Source organism: Rissa tridactyla, chromosome 9 (genome assembly GCF_028500815.1).
Source record: "Rissa tridactyla isolate bRisTri1 chromosome 9, bRisTri1.patW.cur.20221130, whole genome shotgun sequence".
NCBI lineage: Eukaryota > Metazoa > Chordata > Aves > Charadriiformes > Laridae > Rissa > Rissa tridactyla.
This window is the reverse complement of record NC_071474.1, coordinates 2,293,999-2,315,944: the sequence shown is the minus strand read 5'-3', so window position 1 is coordinate 2,315,944 and position 21,946 is coordinate 2,293,999. Positions and strand designations below refer to the sequence as shown.

General features: G+C 40.8%; 1 protein-coding gene across 7 annotated transcripts in view; it reads left to right on the top strand.

The window, feature by feature from the left end:
* Positions 1 to 21,946, top strand: part of MAP2K5 (mitogen-activated protein kinase kinase 5) — a 141,443-nt gene that overhangs the window by 28,119 nt on the left and 91,378 nt on the right. For all 7 annotated transcript variants that reach the window (XM_054213674.1, XM_054213670.1, XM_054213672.1 and 4 more), the window contains 2 exons: positions 2,646 to 2,710; positions 18,023 to 18,062. In XM_054213674.1, coding sequence (XP_054069649.1) covers positions 2,646 to 2,710; positions 18,023 to 18,062 — 105 coding nt within the window. The remainder of the gene's footprint in view (positions 1 to 2,645; positions 2,711 to 18,022; positions 18,063 to 21,946) is intronic.

The window sequence follows — 21,946 nt, the reverse complement described above, 5'->3', positions numbered from 1 at the left end:
GGCTTATTCATTAATTCTGTTAATATCGGCATCCAATCAAACTTGGTTTTGCAGGTTTAATATTCCAGTCCTTACTGTCGGGTTCATTGTTATTATGTTATCATTTTATGATTGAGAATCCACTTTTCCCAGTAAAATAAATAAATCACCACATGTTTTTGGCATCTTTATTTGAGCCAGTAAATCACACTTTATCTCTCTATCCGTTGCTGGCAGATACTTGCTCCACCCCAGTCTTCCTCTTTCGCCCTGGGTTTCTGGGTGCTCTTTGTGCACCGAGAGAAGAAACGGAGCTGGGCTGGCGGCGGGCGCAAGCAGCGCAGCGTCTCGCCACGGAGCCGCTCCTGTCACTGGCTTTTAGGGAACGGCGTGAAGAAAACACCCTCCTTTTACCAGTGAGCCAAAAAAGCAAAAGAAAAGAGAATACGCCTTATGTCCCTGGTTCTGCTCAATTTCTTGCTTATAATTTGCGTAACTGCAAAGAAATTCTTTTTTTCTTTTTATGCTCATGGCTTGGTGGATTCATTTGATTTCTCTTAAGAGTTTTGTTTAGAAGAACATTGCTGGGAATATGGGAAAGAGATGTTTGTTGTTACCTCAAAGACTGGAGAATTAAAGTTCTCCAGCTTAGAAGAGCAGAAGGGCTTGAACACAGCGTATGCTTTAAATTAATGAGTACTGCAGTCTGAGACACGTTATTTTTAGTGCAAGGGATCCAGTATAGATTCTTCACGTATTATTAAAGCCATTCACGTATTATTGTTCCTCATGAGGTGTCTTTTTTCCCTCTTTTTGTTTGCATTTTCTGATTGACGCAATAAGCGAGATAGCTTTCAGTAATAAAATAAATAAATTCTCATTTTCATCACAAAGCTTGATGCTTGAAGGGGCCATTTCATACCCTCTTAAGATATCTGGCCCAGGTTTAACTACAAATAGGTACTAGTGTAGAGTCAACTTGTGCTTGGAGGTATTTCTTTTCTCTTTTCTGAGGGATAAAAAAAAAAAGAAAACTTTTTTTTTCCTCCAAAATTTTGTCAGAACTCAGAGATTTTAACCTCACTGGAAGAAATGTGTAGTATTTCCTGTGAGAAACAAGCTTTCTTTTTATTCAGGTAGTGAAAGAACACAAATTTTGGAGTTCATCATTTCTGTCCTTAAAACATATTATTTTGAATCAATCAAATATTCGGTTTTCTGTTTGTAAGCCATGCTGACTATTGACTCCTAAGGGGTTTTCAGCTTGTTACCGTCACTTACTTGTTCCAGTTGAAGCCAGGGGCAAAGTTCCTCGTGCCTTCACTGTCATCCTCTGAAAGGGGATGCTTAAACAGGACTTAGTAACTGAAGGGCCCCTGTCCCCACTGAATTTTAAAAGCCGTCTCAGAAGTTGGATAAATAGAGATAGTTGGCTTGTGGCGAGCTCTGCGTGGCTCACGCTGTGGTGCTCGTGGTACTTGAAGTTGCTAATTTGAAGCTCTTTCAGATGTGCTGACGTGATCTCTGATCCCATCAGCGATAGCAGGCCAGGCATGGCATTAGGAGTTTAGGATGCCTTTTAACACACAAAGATGGCAGAGTCTTTAAGCAGCCATGCCAACGCACGTAAAGTGTTTAACTGGGTACCCTATAAAACATAAATAGCTACTAGAAAAGGGTTAATGTTTGCTAGCAAAATAGCTTTGAAAAATGGGATTTGCCCAATCATGTACTACTTACAGTGACCAGACGACGGGGAGATCTTGTTGGAATAGAAAACGTACACAACCTAGAATTTATTCTGATTAAAATATTTATTTTCAAGTATACACGTGCATTGCAAAAAAAGTCTTTAGTAGTTTAGCTGGGAAATCAGTATAACTATATTTGTCCAGGAGAAGGTTGAACTGTAGTTTTTACATTTGAATTGCTCATTCAGCAATATAATAAGCTTTTTAGAAAAGCCATATCAGCAAGATTCCAAATTCCAGCATTTGCAAGGTACAATGCTCGTGTCAGGCTTCTGCGTGAATATCTGAGGGTATCGTCATACCTGGAGAGGAGTCCTAGTGAACGGAAAGATTGAGGCAAATAATTAGTTGTGTATTTCAAGGAAAATTATTTTTATTGGATAGCAATTCAAGACTTATTTTTTCCAAAGATTTGCTTTAGTTAAAAGGTATATAAATTGAGCCCTATGAGGCAATTCTACTGACAGAACTGTCACTCGATTAGTATCAATTATGCTGATTCCAGAATAAATCATGAACTTTTCTAGCCGTAGTTAAGATGACAGTTTTCTGTTGGATTGTTTCCATTCACCTCCAACTTTGGCTTTGGTTATGTGCTGTTCTGGAGACCCTTTTCCTATCAGTATCTGTGACCTGACCCTCTTGAGCTATATTATATCATTCCATTTTGACACCTTTTATCAAACTTTAATGAAATGACCCAGGCAAACAAATTGTCATTAAACTTTCCATCACTTTGTCCCTTGGTATCGTCTTTTATAAATTGGACAGCAAATGTTGTATTGATCTTCTCGTTCTTGCAGCTGAACTTGAAATGACCCAGACCGCTTGTTGTTTATGGCCTAGAGTTGCTTTTCCTTGACATTTCCATCCACAGCATGACATCTCTTTTGTTTTTCTTTCTTTCTTGTGGAGATGAATGAACAAGACATACGGTATCGAGACATCCTCGGTCATGGCAATGGAGGCACAGTCTACAAGTGAGTTGAATTTCACTTAAAAATTTTTGAAAATAAAATTTACCGGCGCGCTGTTTTTTTTCTTTTCGTATTTGTATCGAGGTGTAGGTGGGCCATCACTGCTATGCAGAAAAGACCATAAAATAAATTCTTAACATAAACTTTTTAAGAATTCTGTTTACATATTTACAAGGTATCTGCTCTTGGGTGCCGTCAGGGCTGGTGCATTTTTATTATCTTTTTAATACTTAGCTTTGAATCCCTCCTGGGTAACAAGTTAATGGATCAGAAGTGGATCCTGAAATGTCCTGAAGCATAATGAATTGCCTTCAGTATTTGCAATGCCATTATTCTTGCGGGCTCCCCACGCCCTCCGCTAGCCCAGTACTGAGAGTGACACCAGGGGGATGCCATGACACCGTTGCTCTGCCTTTCTCTAGCAATTCACAATTAACAAATACCCCTTTCTCTCTTGCAGTGACTTCCCTCCCTTACGAGCAGCCTCGCACACAGGCTGATGAATATATTAAATGATAAACTCCCCCAAATTTTGGTAGTGCAGCTTATACCCTGCAGCCAGTATTAATTTTAATATTGTAAAGATTAAAATAGCAGAGAGAGAGTTTTCTCGACAGGAAAGTCTTTCTCATGCATAGTGCAAAGTTTAAACTACATAATGTAATATCTGGTACTTAATAGTCTGCAGTGGCGTATGAAAAATATTCCACTAGGAATTAAGAAATCCATACTTTGTAAGAAAGCCCTGAGGGAGTAATAAAGGTTTCCTCCGGAGAGCTATTTACCATATACAGTAACCCAGCATCCCATTACGATTTTGTTTATACCTTAAACATTTTAACTTTGATATTAACATTTTTTTTAAATGTTTTAAAAGCCACAGTGCGTTTAGTTTTGTTTCTAATTGGCTGTCAACATTGCAAAACGACTCTCCTTGCAGAAGGTTTAATGAAAATGGACTTCCAAAACCTTACAGAAACGAATCCGGTCTTTGAATGGACTCTTCAGAAATCAGGTTGGCCTTGTAGGTGGAATGTAGTTCAGAAATCTCATTGATGTTCTCTTGTAAAAAGCTATTCCTAGACCAAGGAAGTTGCAGAAACGGTGTTGTTTTTTTACTTTATAATAAAAAAGATTTGAGAGAGAGTGTTGAACTTTACGGCTCAGTCAGTGACTTCTTCTGATGTTTTCTGATTTAGAGAAGGTTGCTTCCCTTTGACCCCTACTGACGGAGGCTCTGGGAGCGATATAGGTGGGAGAAGCATCGCAAAGGAAGGCCACGTGCTCTGATCCCTGTGGAAGGCGCTTGAGGCACAGTTGGGGTCAAGGAATATCCCACAAAGTGAGGGAACCCACACTGTTACCCAGTTCTGGGTCATTTTCTTTAGAGAGGGAGCTGAAATAAGGAGCTAGCAATGCAAAATCCTGAGCAGCATAAGAATGGCCGTACCAGGTCTCTCCCCTTCGTCCTGTGTCTAATAGTGGCCAAAGTCTAAGGAATGTCAACCAAGGCAAGTGAACATGTGCTTTGCTAATGGTTTTGCGCTGGGGGTCTGCTGAACTGCATGTCTCTTTGTCAGCTTGGTCTGCCCTACTCAGAAGGAACAGCTCTATTCCACGTTTGCCGGGCGTGCTTAGTGTGTACAATCAGACAGTGCTTTTAGGTGCAGAAGGGGGTATAAAATTATCTCATTCTTTTATAATGTTGCCACATGCATAGTATGTATTTCACGTCTCATGAAGTTCATACAGGAAATCGGATAAAAGGCTATGTAAAGCCAAACTTGCACTTTTTGACGACTTCTTGTATTTCTGAAAGGTAGTATAGCTACATGTCTGCTTTCTGTTTAATACTTTTACAAAAATATTTTTCTCTTGTGAATACTACCTTAGTAAGAGTCTGGAGAGGTGATGAAGGAAGAGAGACGTGAACGCTCAAGGCGCAGGGGATGATAGCACAGGAGGGAACGCATAATACTCCTGGCACTTCTGCGTTGACTTGCTGCGTTGTGTGGGCTGATGCTGTGATCTGCTTCGTTAAGTGGTTGAGTTTTGCATTTGCCTGTATTTTGGGAAAGGAAAAAACTTTACCTGTAAAAACATGAGCCCTCTTTTGTATCAGGGAAATATTTCTGCCTTTCTTCTTCCTTCTTATTTCATTCGTAGCTTAAATTAGCAGTTGCAGTGACTTCGCAGTATTTTGCACGGTCACTCTGCGCTGCCCCAGGGAACGTGCACCGTTTTTACGTGTGGATGTTTTACGCAGTCCTGAAGTTTGACTTTCTTTGCAACACAAATAATAGCAGGATATAAATATGAAATACGGTTTTCTCACAAAACTGGATTCTAAGCTATGCATTCCTCTTAGATGTTCCGAATTTGGTTTTTGGTGCATTGGACTGAAGAGTTGGACCGATTTGCTCTTTCATCCCTGCAGAGCTGCTGGTTGCCGTTGTTGCAGGGAGTTGGCGGTTACCGTGCCGTGGTGATGTGCTTTGGACAAAGCACAGACAGACCTTCCTACCTTGGAACAATCCCCCCTTCCTAAAAGGGAGCCTGTTCTTCCTCGCCAAAGAAGCGTCTGTGCTACACAAGCCAATAAGAAATTGCAAAATGGAATACTTACAGGTAGCTGGATTGCACTAGTCATAGATAGCAGCCCACATATATTTTATTCCAGTAAATCAATGACCATTTGTCAAATAAAATTAATTGCAAACGTTTGGCTGTTTTCCTCTTCCAGCATTCCGTGCTGTCGGTTTGTTTCAGAAGAGGCTGTGTGTAGTATTGATCTGAACGTAAAGAACGAGCGTGTCTATGTAGTATCTTCTTTTTTTTTTTTTTTTTTTTTCTTTCTAGCTCTTTATACTAAGTCATATCCATTATGGCAATGATATATTATCAGCATTCAGCAAACAAGATAGCGTGTCGCAGGTCGCTGAGCAAAAATTTTCAGCCTCTCTTTCCACGTGAATTAACTACTATTGAAATAGTTTATTGAGATTGAAGTATTGATCACTTTTCATGCTAACCTTGGCTTAAGGGGGGAGAGGGGAGGTGGTTTTGTTCTCTTTGGAAGACGCTATGTTTAGTTAGAAAATGTATTTCATTTATTTGGGTTCTTTACAGCTGCAGCTGTTTTATTGCTTGGAGAAGAGGTATCTTAGCTTTATTTTTATGACAGTATAATTATACTTTAGAAATACACTTGATTACTGTGTGTAGCAAAATTGTTCCAGTATATTGGTTTGGCCAATATTGCTATACAAACAACTTTTCAGTCAATTGAGTCTGGTAAAAAATCAATACTTTATAGCAATATTTCTAGTGAGAACTTGCTGAATCTAAATGTTTTCCTGTTCTAGAAAGAAGGAATTTTATAGGTGTTTGACATCCTATTTTCCCCTACCTTTTGATACACTATTTTCTTAATTAAGAAATGATAACAATTATAGAGTTAATACCGCAAAGCCACTTAATTATTCTGGCTTTCTGATTGCTTGTATTTACAAAAACATGTGAGAACATATAAATAATCCCAAACTGTTTATTCAAAAAGTATCTTTGAATGTACAAACAATCAGAAAGCGAGACGTGGTCCGCTGGTGCGTAGTGGGCAGCACGGACCCTGTCTCGAGTAAAGGTTATCAAGGAAGTGGTGAAATCTGCTGTAACAAACACTGGAAATACCCTGGTGCTTTTCTCTTCTCTTTGCCGCTTGTTGTAGGTATTTTACCTCCTTAAGTGGGATTTCCACTTTCCGTGGAGTATTTTAAGTCCGATACTATGAATTTTTGGAAACTCTCAGCTGCCGTTATTTCATGGAGATTTGCACCTTTCCTGACAAGAGGGCACTAAGACCGTTACCCCAGGAGATGTGTGGCCTTCCAGCTCTGCAACAGACTTTCTAATTTTTTATGAACTATTTTATAGAAGCTGGTAGGATGGAGAATGTACAATTTGGGCTGCTTCACAGCACAAGAAAACATCTGTGTAGCGGTACCTCTGAGGTATTGACTTAAATTGTTGGGGGTTTTTTGGAAAAAAATCATTCACTAGTAGGTGCAAAAGACATTTAAAGTATGTGCCTCTGTACTGCATCTTGTAGCTCCAATGTCAGCTGCAGAGCTTGGAGAGACTGTTTTGATAAGAATGCTCCTTTTTACTTCAGTGAAAGAGGGTTAACGTTTTGGTTTGTAATGGGATGTATACGCTCGGCCAGCCAGTCTCAGGAGTAGCTACATTAAATTGTTTAGACCTAAAATCCTTAGTCGTATATATTTTAAACCTAAATATTACAAAGTAGAGGTATTTATCTCTGGCAAGTAATTACTCTGTGAAGTCTCTCTCATGTGGCACATCTAAATTATCAGTATTTCCTTCACTTACATACAAGCAAAAATAATATTTTTCTTATTTCATGTTTTCTAGTTTTTTTGCTTTGCAGTTGTAGCTAATGAGAAGCAAGATGTTCAAGGAACGCTGTTTAGGGGACGGTGTAGTCTTCTGCGTGCCTGGGAGTTTTTTTTACAATGTGTGTTTTGTATGGTTTGTAAATCTTTGGATTCTGTTAGAGGAGTCTTGAGCAGCAGCAAGCTATAACACTACCTACTGAAATAAACATAAAGTCTCGATGATGCCGTAATTAATTTGTGAAGTTACCTAGTATTGGGGGGAGAGGGAAGAAGAGGGAGAAGCAGTAGTCATCTCTGCAAAATGCTGTTAAACCAGACGGCTTCACTTTAAGTTGAGTAATTGGGAGAGAAGAAGCTGTTGATGATGTACCGCCCAGAAGAATTGTATAGCTAGGGAAAATAGGGATAAATGGGGAAGCTTAATTTGTTTGAGCAATTTACTTGAGCAATTTTGCTGTTTGGTTGAAGTTGTACGTTCCAGCATATGCCCGTTTCTTTATTCTCTATCTCAACCAACCTTGGGGTGCCCCATTAGCACATTAAACATAGCGCGTGGCAAGACAGCTGGAAAGTTGCTATTCTTGCAAGACAGCCTGCAAACTGTGCCTTGTGAGTGCCTTACAGATCCTCTGCCATTAGCAGGGAAAAGTGGTGTCAGCCGTGGAGCGAGGAAGCTGACGGGGGTTCAGCTGTGTTTGAGGGAAGGGGAGGTGGAGGTGATTTAGCTCCGTTTGCTGGAATGGTGGTGGCCAGAGGTTGCTGTTGCCTTGAGGAGCTTTGGCTCAGCAAGGTTTGCTCCTTCTGGCTTGTCCCACGGCTTCTACTGCAGAGCACCGGTGCTGTCATGAAGGAGCTCCCTCCAGACGGTCTCTGTAGTCCCAGTTGGTTCTTTAAAAGCGGTAACTGTCATGTACCTCAAGTGTTGCGGGAAGCCAGTCTAAATCTAAGCAGAGCCGTTGATCTCCTCTGCTCATTCCTTTCTGGTTTTCTGTATGAACGTGCAATACAATAACATCAATTTGCCCCTCTTTAAAATCCTTTCATTCACAGATTATTTTGTCCCTTTTGCAAAGGCGGCTGGTGTCCTCCTCTGCACACGGCGGAGGGTAAACGGAGACAGAGAGGGAAGTGATTTTCCCAAGGTGTAGCAAAGCAGCGACAGAAGCAGGAACGGAGCCCATCTCTGCGGGATCCCAGCGCTGCCAGCTGCCCCGGGCGGCTTCACTGGTGGTTCTCACAATGTTTTATACGTGTTACTTGGCCCAGCCTGGCCAAGTTAAAAAAAAGGAAGTACAGGCGGGTTCAGTGTTTTCTTTGGCGTTAAAACAAATCTGGGACCATGTGAAGTCTGAAAATCACATCTCCCTGCATTCTTGTGTTGCAATTGTGAAGGCATTTTCCTTTCTTTCCTTTCCTTGACTACTTTCGTTTTCTGTTTCTCTTGTTTTGTTTTATTTTTAGTCACCCTGAAAGCATTGGAACAATAATAGCTGGACTAAGTTAGAAATACCCCACCAAATTTCTGCATATTATCATTGCAGCTTAAACAAGACTGACCAGTGATTGTTGTTCACTTGTTTCTTTTGACCCCGGCTATCGCTTGCCTGCGTCATAAAATCTGTTATGCACAAAAGTGCATAAAATGAAGACAAAGTACCTCCTTCAAGTCTGACAAAAACCATTCCTTTGCAGAATGGTAGCTGCAGTGAAAGTAAATAAATGAACGGACAGCAATCACAGCCTAGTTGATGAAACTGTTCAATTAAAGCACAGGCATTTACATGGTGTAATTTCCCTAAATTGCCAATGAGCCCCTTTAGACACAACCAGTGTTCAAATTGATTTCAGCATTGATTTTGGCTGAAGCTGATAAATTTCTGCTTGTTAGTTAAAGTAATTTTGCAGAAGACTTTGTACTGCAGTATTGAAGTGTTCATTTAGCTGATGGTTAAAAGAGGAGTTATTTACAGAGGGTTCTGCTGTTGTTCTGAGATGGGACAATTCCCCGGTCATCTTTTTACTTTTAATTTTTAAGCTTCAGTATACAATCAATAGGTTATTGAAACTGATTAAAATGTATCCAGCCAGCTGCCTATGGCTGTTTAATTAGAAACTGGATGATTCTTAAATTAAAGTTGTTTTGTTCGTATTGTATGCCCATGGCTTGGGAGATTAAGCAAACAGTAATCCTGAACATTGGAGTTTGTTCTTACCAAGGAGTGAGGTGGTATGGGAGCGAAACGCAGCTCGCCCCGACGTGGGCAATATCATCTGTTTCCTGGTTACAAATAACACTCCGCGTAGTAGAGAATTGGTGGGATTTGCCACAGCCAAGCCATGCCAAGCTTATAGGCACTGACTCTTCCCTAACGCAGAATACTTTTTTAAATAAGGCTTTTGCTCGTAGAGTTGTATGTGAGATGATAAGGGACAGATGAACATGTATTTACATAGGAATCTTTTTTTTTGCCATTATGCTGCCAGTGTTGTGTTTCAGCCTCTCTCCTTAATCTCTGTTTGATGTCTCTCTGAAGAACAGTGGGTGTCACAACACCAGCGAGGTTGATGTTGATTTTTTTTCCAGTTCTTTTCACCCTGGATTCTTTGAAAATGCTTATTCAAAATGGTAAAAATTAGCTGCTGAGATATCCGCTGATCATCGTAAGGATTAGCCAGCCATACCCAGCTCCAGCGTATAGCCGCCTTTCCCGTCCATCACCACAGCTGTTTGAATGATGATGGCAAGGAGCGGTACAAGAGGAGCAATGCAAAAATTAATTGTTTCTAGCATGTTGCTCGTCACGGTGATATCTCAGTGCAATCCAGTAGTGATGGAGCAGTATGACTAACCTCACGGGGTTTATGCTCTCATCCTGCTCCTGGGGAAGGGCAAGCTTTCTACTTGAAACTGAACCGTGATTAGGAGAAAACTCTTCCAGGTATTGCAGCAGTGAATACCTAGAGAACTTCTGCTTCTTGGCACAGTTCTCTTTTCTACTACTGAATTTCTGAACAGCTCTGGTTTTCCTGAATGGTTGTTACGCTGTGAGTGTCCTGAACATCTCTCTTGTGAACAAATGGTTTGATAACGCAGAAAATCCAGCTTTAGTTCTCCTTATGGAGAGATGTAAGCATCTAAACTGCCATCACCGGAGGATGTGACGTGCTTTTGGGCTCACTCTGTTGCTTCACATTTCTTCCAAAAATTGTGATGGGTTCCCTTTGTACTGGCAGGCTTTACGCTGTGTCAGATAACGCCTGTCCGTGTCAGTCTAAGCTTATGACTGCTCTGCTGTCTTTTGTCCTTTGAGCCAGTTTAAAGCCAGCAGCTGAAATATGTTACTGTGTCTGCATCTGATCTGGGCTGGTCCTGTGGTCGTGCGTGACCTAGTACTGGTGGTGGTGGCACCACGGTCTCCTCAAGCGGTGTCACGGCTAAGCCGTCTCCGTCTTTAGTCCTTTCTGTCTGTACAGGTTCTCTCTAAGGAACGGGCACTGAATTGCAACGGGATGGGTCTGAGGAGAAAGACTTGTAATCCAGTTTTCAAAGGATGACCCTGAATGTTTGGCTGTAGTGGAGAAGGAAGACTGATGTAAGTGGTAACAGATGGAAATAGTAGTAGGTTACAGCATAAAAGAGGTGAGGGATTCATTCTGCCGTGCTTAGGCTTGGATGCCAAAACCGCCTCTTTCCCATAGAGATGGGTTAAGTGAGACATTTTGCGACTCGTCATTTTCTTTATGCAGCTTCTAGTGCCAATTTTGCTCTTTTGAAAAGTTTAAAATTTAGATACAAGTATTTTTTGTTTGTTTTGTAGTTTAACAACAAATCATTTTGCAATCAGTACTCAAGCATGTGTAATGGGATTTTAGATAGAGGGGAGGTTGGTGGAGATTGCTGTTTGAACTAGCACAGTCCCCATAAAAGCTCCTTTTTACAACTGCTGTGCACTTTGGATTTCCTGTTTTAACAGCCAGAGAGTCAGGCTAATGTGTTTGTCTATTGCAGAAGGCAACAACTGTCAAAGTGTTTATTTCCTAGAAACAATTTGAATCTGTTTCTTTAGATGGCCATCTGAGTACGTGACAATTCTATCATTAGACTGCCAGAGTCTCTCCAGGAGCGCGCCAGACAGTGGCAGTACTAGGAAAAAAGAGGGGGGAAAAAAAAAAAGAAAAAATTAACAGTAAACCAAATCTGTGGGTGATTTGCTGCATATAGTTTGCAGCTGGTGACTGGCATGTGGTTCTGCAATGCATAACACTTAGAGAATTGTATTCATCTTGCGCGACACTGACACAGCCATTTTGCTCTAGGTTATTTCTCATAGAGCAGGAAAATGTTCAGTTTGACTTCTTTTGGTGCCCTTACATCTGAAGGTGCTGCTCGCTACAACCGTAGCTTTTCGTGTTAACTTTTTAACTCAAATAAGAAGCCTAGGGTTTCCACGCGTATGTTCATTTCTGTTAGAAAACGCTCTGTCTCGGCCCCACAGACCTTTCGTGTGCGTTATTGTGTGCGTCGAGTGAGGAGGATGTCTGGAGCACCTCCTCCAGTTATCAGTGCAGTGCTACAGGTACACGTATGGGAAACGGGACAGTATTTGTGATTCTTGTGGAGTGAAGGGATGTCTTGATGTCTTTAACAAATGTGTGTAATGAATACATACCAAGGTATGAAGCAGAAGGAAATGTATCGGGGAGAGAGAACCTGAAATCTTTCATTTCATTTTTACTTTGTGGCCCCATGGTGCCACTTTGGGAAGTTCGTATTGGACATTAGGGGAAACCTCTTTGCGAGTAAGATGGTGCAGCGCTCTAACAGGGCATGGGAGTGGCAGGGGCATCTCCATCCTTGGGGCTTTTAGTCGAGAGCTGGGCAAAGCCATGGCTGAACTCCTCCGCTGCTACAGTCCCACTTCAAGAGGGAGGTTGGATTAGATGGTCTGCAGAGGCCCCTTTCAGCCACCCTTTTGTCTAAGGTTTAGCAGAATGCACCAAGACCTTGTGTGAGCCAGTAAAGCTACAGCAGATCCGAGCTGGTGGCACTAGCCGTAAGCTTCTGTGGTACCTGGAGCAGAGGGGAGCATTGCATCCCTGCGTCCTGCAGTCACGTCGCTAATGGAACGCTACTGTCAGTATATCATTTTGTCATATTTGCTGATGCTAGTTATATTTCTAGGAAGGGAAGGGGCTGACTCATTGGCATAGCAGACAGGTCATGGCTTTCCCTTGAATCATTTGGTCTTGCCAAGGAATATCTTATTGATTAGAAATTGTTTCTACGGCAATTGGGGGCAAAACTAGAAAAATATATCCTGGTGACCAGAGTGAACAGATGGGAAGCAGGATCTTCTGCGTGGTAGGCGGCTGCAGGCTTCTGCAGCGCTTTTTGCATCAGTGTGAAGGAGCATGGTATAATAATTTTAATGAAGTTTTGCTTCTAGGAAGAGGCTGCATTTATTTTGAGTTTTCAGGTACTAGTAAACTTAGTTTGTAGCGCAAGTTATTGTAGGTGTTTGGAAAAGCCGTTTGAGAAAGCTCAGGGATCTTTGCATGCGAAGTCCATGCTTCTGACGTGACCGTCCTTAAGTCACTTGTATGCGGGCAAATGCTTTACAACTAAAAATGAGGAAACAAATTGAAAATTGCTGTTTCTCTTGAGTGCCTGAATGTTGAAACCTGAAGTTAATTCTTTGTTTGCCCTGGAAGAAATTATACCACAATGACAGCAAGTAATGCAGCTCCCCATGGTGCTCTTAGGTAAAATTTCTCACAGGGAGAATATAAAATTGTGAGACTTAGCAAGTTGAAAGAGGCAGAAATTTTTTTTTTTTACTCTTAAGCTATTTATTAAGAAGCTTGTGCATGTTCTGCTTGGTTGGTTTTGTTTGTTTTACTGTTGAACTAAGTGAGTAGAAACTCACTATATTCAGTGTCTGAATTTTTTAGCATTAAATATTAGGATGGGATATGGTTTATTCCATAAAGAGGATTGAGCAAAAATATCTACATTTCTCCTCTCGTTTTCATTGCAGTAGACCTCAGGAAGAACAAAGCAGGCAAGGTGAAATTCAGTTACCTTTTTCTTCCTTTTCTTTTTAAAACAGCAGCCAGCTGCTTCTGACACTTTCGTTTTTTAATTTGCTTTCCTGTAGAAACACATCTTGTATGTGGGGGGGGGAGATGCCGAGGAGTTGGCAGTTCCCCCAAAGCCCTATTCTAGTTTTCCATGATATTGATTTTTATTTTCTGGAACACAAGGGGATGCACACGCCGTACTCGGTAGTCCATCAGAAGTTTTTTCCGGCTTAGCTGGAGGGCTTTGTTCAAGCAGAGTGCGCGCTTGCTCACTCCGTCTTTCTTATTCCCCGGAATAACCCAGCTTTTGCCACGGAGCTGGGCAAGCTGCCTTTGCGGCGCTCCCTGAGGGGCACTCTCGATTTTCTGAGGAGAGGAGGCAAAGTTATGCTAAAGCGCTTGGCTCCCTTCAGGGCTTTAAATGTCTAGGGATATGGTTAATAGTCAAGGTTAATAAAATATTTGACACAACTGTGCCAGTCTTGCTTAGAAGCTGTTCATTGTAATGGATGTAGGGGGCTCAGAGTAACGAACTCCAGTGGGAATGTGAAGGAAGAGATTTAAATTTGTTTTCCCCAGTGGGAATGTTTCAAAATACGCGGTGGTTGAAGTCTGCCTGTCCTTTTCTTATACAACACGGGGCAGCTTTAAGCCAACCTTTCCGCATCACGTGCTGTGCGTGTTCCCTGGGAGAACTTCCCAAAAGGAGATGGCAGCTGCATCCCCCATCTCGCGTTAGCTCAGTGTGCCGGGGCGGGGGGAAAAGGCCCTCTAAAACTCACCTTCTCCCTATCCAGCTTCCAGCTTTCTTGCTCTGTTTTTTCCCTTTTCTTGGAGCTCATCCAGCGTTTTGTACCATGCTGCCTTTGTAGCTGGAATATATTTTTTTTCTGAGGAGATCTGAAAGTTAATACTTCCTTTTCTCCATCCTCCCTGAAGATTTCTTCCTCCTTTTGTGAAATCTATATGAATTTTTTTCATTTATCAGTCTGAGTTATTAAAACTTAGTTCTAATTCAGCAACAATCTCTTCGCTTGGTCCCTGCACCAGGCACTGCTAATGTTAAGGGCCGCGTTTCTTTCTACGTTCTGTTCATCAGCGGTCTCCTCATCTGGCGATTGTTAAATTGGTTACTCAGTGGAGCGCAGAGTTGGTCCCCTATCTGTGTTGGACATAGGAACTAAAATATACTTTTGAGCATCAAGAAAGAACAGTTTGCTTGCATGAAGAATTTTCTTGTATCCCATATGTATTCTGAGACTAAGATACAATTTTCAACCACTGGCCTTTACTCTTCACTTTGAAGATGTCAGCGGAGATAAGCTTAAGATCTCTACAACTTTTTGTACTATCTTGTCTTCTCGCAGACACACAGCAACTATGTTCGGTCAGGCTTTGGTGAATTTGAAAAGAACGCATCATCTTGTAAGATTGGTGTCCCAAAATGGATTTCTGAACTCCGCGCTGTTTTTTTTTAATAACTTTAATCATTTTCCTCAGACATGAAATGCTGTGGCTACTATAGCTAACAACTGTCTATTTTAAAATAAAATTAAAAATTAGTTGGGTGCCGCGTGCTAGAATTACAGTTTCTTTATGTGCAGAAATTGGGCACCAAATGAAATATCCGATTGCTGTTGTGTTTATTTTTTCTACTGTTCTAATAAATACTGTTTCAGTATTTTTCAATATGTACCTAAAAAGTATTTTTAGTAGTGGAAAAAGTTGTTATTAATGTTATAGCATTTCCATTAGTTTGCCCATAAAATAATAATAATAATAATACATCAAGCTTGTGGTAGATGCAGTTCTCCAACTAACCTGGGTGGGATCTAGATCAGGCCCTGCATAAGAATATATTCTTAATTTGTCCCGATATGTGTTAGGAATTTCCTTTCCAGAGAGTAAGAAGAGCAGTCCGTGCCATGGCATTTGTCCTATAAATTCCCAGTTTAACTAAGAGGCCGAGAGGGAAGGGGGAATGCACATCGGAACCAGCTTCCTGCAGTTGGCAGACTGCAACAGAACTTAAATAATAGCTTTTATGTTTTTAACAGTTGATGCTGGCGTCAAGTGTTCAACATGACTTTTTAAACTTCTCATTGCAGTGGTTGGCTCTCTGTGTCTCTTCGATTTCTCCCTAACAGTAAATGATTTACAGCCGCCTCTTCTCAATTATGCGTTAGAGCTTTTGCAACGGGTCAAAAATCAAACCAAAACCAAACCCCGCAAAAAAGAGCAGAAAAAATGAACTTGTTTTCCCAGAGCTGGTTTCTGCAAGGAATGAAATTTTGAAAAACGTCAAAGCAGCGTTTTCCTTGAATATTTTGCGTTTCAATGCATTTAATTTCTGCTCTTTACATTTGTCATTAAGTACTTCAGCAGCTATTTAGCAACTGTTTTCACTCGTCTTTAACATCCACTTGTCTTTACTGTTAGGCACCGCTCAGTGCGGTTTCCTAGCAAGAAGAGTTGTTGTTGTTGTTGTTGTAGCTGTTTATTAGGCGACATCATTTGCCAACCATCCTGGAAGATTTTTAAGTGTGTGTTCACTGAAATGTGGCGCGTTGCTGAGGAACCTTTTGCATTTTTGCTACTTTGCCTCACTTAATGATCTGGTTCTACGATGATGTTTACTTACTTTTGGAGGTGACACTGAAATCTGTGAGAGTTGACCTTGAGATGAGACTTCACATTACTCACAGAGTGTGAATATTAGTTTAATCTCCTTGTAGACACCCGTAGACTTACTGAGGGGTGCAGTACGCACAAAAAGTGTGTTTTTTCTTCATGCTGTGCACGTTACTCTGTGGGGTTTTTTTAGTGCATCCTTCTGAAGCTACATAAAGGTACTAAATCTTCAGGCTTTAGCTGTGCTGACTGTAACCAAAATGATCAATTCCAACTTACAGTTCTACATAATATCTAACAAAAACGTTTTCCCTACACACTCATTGGAACGGGTAATTACTGTAGCAACTACAGACTAATTTGAAGTGTTAGCTGTTAATTAAAGCACTACGGAGGTGTACGGTTGTCTTTTGGTGTAACCAAAGCTCCTATTCAAACTTCATTAATCACTTTACAGTTATTGTGTTGGGGAAGGTCAGGACAATGGAGATGCCGGATCAGCCTGGAGTAAACAAATTCCGTTCCTCCCCGGTAGCACGGCATTTGCAGAGCCACTGGACACGCTCTACCCATGGGCATGGTATCTCCTTTGTGATCCAGTTCTCAGCGATAATTAAATGTTAAATTGGTACTGTCAGTGCTCTGTAAACCAAACCAGGTATCTGCCCTCTGCTGGAAATTTAACCCAAACTTCCACGGATGAATTAGCGTGCATCATAATTAAATAATCAAGTCTTCCCTTTTAATTCACTTGGAAACAGGAGATCTCTCTTATGGAAAAAAGATCAGCTTTCTTGACAAGCTAATTAAGTTGCCAAACTGTCCGGCACAGTACATATTAAGCTAACAGACGTTAAGCATGCTATCTCAACCTGTTCATTTTCTTATCATTTCTGCTCATCTTAAGTCCATAATGTTTTGCCACTGTTGATTCATCCATAGTTACAGCAGAGCTCGTTTCCTCCCTTGGATTCATTGATTGTGCGTTCAGCCACCGGTCTGCCACAGCTTCGGCTGATGGTTTGGCTTTTTGCGTGTTGTCCTGATATTAAGTAACACTGATTTTTAGTGTGCCTTTTTAAACCGTGTTTCATCCTAAAAGCTCATGCCACTCGGTTACGTAAATGTTTTTCCATGAGTTATTAAATTAAGGTGAAGTTTTTAGAAACTTCCAAGCTATTAGCAGAAATTATAGAAGCACTCAGTTATAAATAAGATTAAACAACGGTCTCGCCTTGTACTATGTATGATTTTGCGTGCAAAAAAAAAGCCCTATTAAAGCCTTTCTTCTTCAGTAATAATTGCTAGAGGTATATAGTGGTAAAATATTATAATTCTTTAAAGTTAGTGCCACATATACGACATTACTGTGCATAGTATCATAAATCAGTATGAGACAATAAAACTAGTGAAGAGGAAAACCTTTAATGGTTTTGTTTTTATGCAAAATTACATTGGATTTTTAGTAGACACTTTTTTTCACCTACCTTTTTATTTTCTTACGAGGTCGTGGTTAGGCATACACGAGCCATTGTTAAATAGCCAATTGTAAATATTTGTCTTCAGAAATTAAGACAAACTGCTCTTGAAATACTGTGGAAAATTATTTTGGGTACACGTGAGCATTAACAATAATGCTTTCTAACATTATATGCACGCACACACCCTAATATTAAATACAAATGCAGAAAGTTCATTCCACTAACATTTTCTGGGGGTCCTTAGGTTACGGTAAAGAATTAGCGTTACCTGGTTTACTTTACTTTAATTGATATAGCTGTGTATCTCGCTGCCTTACCACTGAAAATACCCTTAGAGTGGGTGAACTTGTGTGATAAACCTTGTTTTACATGAAGATTGTGAACAATAAATATGCTGTAATTGTATTGCGTTAAAAGAAAATGTGAAAGCGGATAAATTCATATCATACACTGTACGGGAGTCTTCAGTGTGTAGGTTTTATACAAAACATGCAGATGTTAAAACCTGCTAAATGGTTTCATTGTAAGTATATTCTTTTGATCGATGGTTTTCATCAGTCTCTTTAAAAATGCTATATAAAATTGGTTTAACGTAGAACGTATTAGCTCCAAGTCATTTTTCTGTGAAATTAGTGTATACATGTTGCACATATGTATAGAGGTAATTTTATGTGATCTCAAGTTATTTAATTTTTTCCCTCATGCAGGGCATATCATGTCCCTAGTGGAAAAATACTAGCAGTAAAGGTAAGATATTACAGTAATTTTCTTTCTCTCTTTCTTTCTCCCTGTTCTTTCTTGACCTTGGTTTCCTTCCCCTCCCTCTGATTGTTAGATCTCAATTTGTTTTGTAGCGTTAAAGTCCACAGTGTTTATGCAGGAAAAACCACAGTCCATAAATCTAGTAATTCCAAATGAGCACCGAGTTCCCAGAATCCAGGTTTCGCCCCCTGGGAATTGCTTGGCACCGTGTGTAGGTGCCACCACGTCTTCCCGGGGGGTTACAGGGACGTGTCCCAGTGCCGTTGTGGTTTGTGCCTCTCCAGTGACTGGCAGAGATGCCGCTTCCCCGTCCTGGACCCCGGCGTCGCAGGAGCAGGGGCGGAAAGGGCGCAGGGTGTCCGTCTGTGCCTTTCTCTGCCAATGCCAGGCTGTCCCCAAGGGCAAATTCTTGAGTGGCCTCTGCAACCTCATTTTTAAATAAAGAGAATTTTCCTGTTTACTTTGGGATAATATTCTGTTTTCCTAGGAGATCTTGTGGTTTTACCAGGTTTGTTTATTTTAATGTCCCTTTCCCCCTGATTGGTTTTTGGTTTGGTTTTTTTTTTTATCCAAGGGATTTGGCTTTTCTTTTTTCCCTTGTTAGCGTTCTTTGCAGTGAAGCTGTGTCCTGCAGTGTGCTCAGGTCAGTGCCAGTCTTATCTGAACTTCGGTTAAGACTGTGGCAAACTAATAGTGCAACTCTGACAACAGTAAGCCAACTCTCATACGTAATTTGTTAAATTAAATTTTAAATTAAATTATTAATACAGTTAATCTATACAAAAATTTTGAAATACGCCTCTTTTTAGTATAGCAAACTTTTTTTTTAAATTTGGGGATTTTGTTAAAACTCAAAGCAGTAGAGACTTTTGCAAAACATTAATTATTGCATTCATACAATTTCAATTAATAGTTTGCAATCTAAAAAAATGTTATATTTTAAATATGTGATTTATGGAATAATTACTTAGAAAACTCTAAAATGGACTTTTTGTCTCCTTTCTTTTTTTGTCTTTAATCATTAAATACTGGTGAAGTTGAGTTAAACTGAAAGAATGTGAGGGTGGGAGAGGAGGGCACGAGGAGTGATGGGAGCTGGTTGCTGCAAGCAGAATTGCTGTTAAATGGAATTTAAAGATGTAAGATTACACTGAGGCTTCAAATGAAGCATTTATAATTACCAGGCAATATTTTCATATATGGGAACCTTTCAGATTTGGGCTCAGATTGTCTTGTGGTTCCAGTAGATACAATTTACTGAAAGGAGATTCTGCCCGTGTTTCAGCTTTCCTGGGGATCACATAAATCCCTTCACCCCACTAGGGGAAAATCTTCTGACTTTCCAAGGAATTGAAGAAAAGCAAATGCTTACTGCTGGATTGGCAATGATTCTCTCTATGTGGAAAACATGGAAATTGAAATAACATCCAAATAACTAATTACGTGTAATACAAACATCACTTGAAAAAGTTTTTGAAATAAGTCATTTTGAAAAAGTCTTTTCAAGTGGTATCTGTCATTCCTAAAGCTGTCATGAGCAGTTAGACAGGAATTCTCTGAGTTGTAACAGGCACAAAAGTACAGGAAGTTAAATATTAAAAAAATATTACTAATTACAGCTTTCAATGTGAAAGTGAACAAGCTCTTCCCTTAAATGCTGGGGTTGTGTAAGGATGCTGTTTTTCCCTGGTACCTACTACGCTACTTCCTCAAATGATCTTTTTCAAGCTCTACAGAGAGCGTCTCCTGCGCCGGTTGTGCGCGGCGCTGGCACGGCTGCCGTGGGGCCGGGGGTGCCCTCGGAACCTGCCTGGAGAGGAGGTGGAGCAAGAGAAAAATCCCACAGGCAGGAGGGGAAATGAGTTCACCCTTTGCAAGGTTAATTGAAATCACCTCCCTGTGGCAAGAAGCCTTTTCCCCCCAGGAACTTCACCTCCTTGTTTCTCTTAGAGTCCGCGGGTTCGGTTAGTCCTTGTGGAAAATTAGCATCCTGAAGATTTGGGAAACCGCGTTCTCTTGTAGATGCTACTCGTGGTGGTCCTGTCACTCTCCATTACGGTTGGTTGGTTTTTTTAGTGTGATTTCAGAAGAAATATTACATCAACACGTGTGTGTTATCGTAGTTCAAAATAATGCGCTCACAAGCTGGAGGTCAGGAAACTTGGAATGATCGTGATCGTGCCGGCTTGCGCTATTAAGAAAATTACTTAACACGCCTATGGCTCAGCATAGCCAGCAATAAAAAGCGGACGGTAATGCTGGCGTTTTGACAGGATCGTCATGCGGATCAAGTGTTTTGACAGCGGATTACCACACTAATAGGAACATCACTGGGTGGATCCCTGAAAGCGGAGTTCTGCGGTTTTGGGGGCTTTTTTTTCCTGATAATATACAGATTTGATAGGACAAGATAACATTCCGAAAACCTGTTGATTAAAATGCTTTCAGCTAGTCCGTAATCTTGCAAATATATTGAACAGGAAAACAAACCAATGCTAATACCTATGTTATAGACCAAAGCTACGTCATTGCATATTTTATGTAACCTTTACAGCATGCGGAGGGTTTAATAGATTTTTTTTTCAAAGGTAACTTTTTTCTAATTAGAGGGAAAAATCCGAATGAAAAATTTGAGCGTGCGCTGGCTGATTGCCATTCTTCAGCTGCTTTTAGTTTCTGCTGCTCTTAAGCTAGCATTTAAATGGACCATTTGATTAATCATTTGTATACTGACTATAATACTCCCAAATTTCCTTTGAGTTGTACATACTGTAAAAGACAATTATGTCGCCACGGATTAAATAAGTGAATTAAAACAGAATAGCAGCTTAATTTGACCTGTGATTTTGCTCTCGTTCCCTTTAGTGGAACGTATGCCACTCCAGCAAATAGATGAAGTCATCCATGACAGCTTGTGATGAATTGCCGTATTTATACTGTATATTTTAATAGCCTCACACTAATTTAAATTGAGCACAGAGTAAATTATAATTCAGTCACTTGACTGCTTGTATTTAACTTGACAACTCATCCTTATTTGTCCTGGAGGTGTAGTGCAGAGCAGAGGAAATATGCTCAGGTATTCCTCTTTTAACAATTAACCCTTTTCACTTGAAACGTTAGGGATGTTGAGTTCACGTATGTTATAAGCTTGCTGAGCGATTCAAAGATTGCTATATTTTAGGCAGGAACTTGGTAAGGAAGCTGTGCAGGAGTGCTTGGAGCCCCTTGCTGAATCCCAGAGGCCCGCCATGCCATTTAAATTTTAAAAAATGGAATAAAAAAATGCCCCTCTTGTCTAGGATCCTTCTCCAGCTCTACCTGTGAGGCGCCGTTTGCATTAGTTTTGAAATGGGGGCAGGCGCTGGAGCTGGGCGACCAGCCCCTTTTCCCTGGCCAGCCCAGGCTGCCCTTGGCCCCCTCTCTTCTGGTCGTCCCCGCGGCGCGATTCCCCCTTGGCGGGGTGGCAGGAGCGGCTGGGCACCTCCCCACCTCCTCTGCTCCTCCGGCTTCTCTTGTACCTTCTGTTGCAAACTTGATAAGAAACTCCACTCCTGCACGTGTTGAACACTGCGTGGTATTTTATGCCGGATGAATTGGGTTTTGCTTTTCTGCTCTCAATAATTCCAGTAAAATAACAGTGATTTTTTTTTTTTTTTTTTTTTTTTACGACAAAGTTCTTTCCAAAGGTGCCATTTGTCTGATGTTCCATCTCATTTCCTTACCTGTGTTGTGGAACCTGTGGAGGTTCCTTACCTCCTTACCTTTCAAAAGGAAGGAACCTGTGTTCCTTACCACAGTTGTGGACGTTGCAGCCAAATCCTTGTTCACAGCTTTGTCCTTGGCAGCAATGGGTTTGAGGAGGGGTT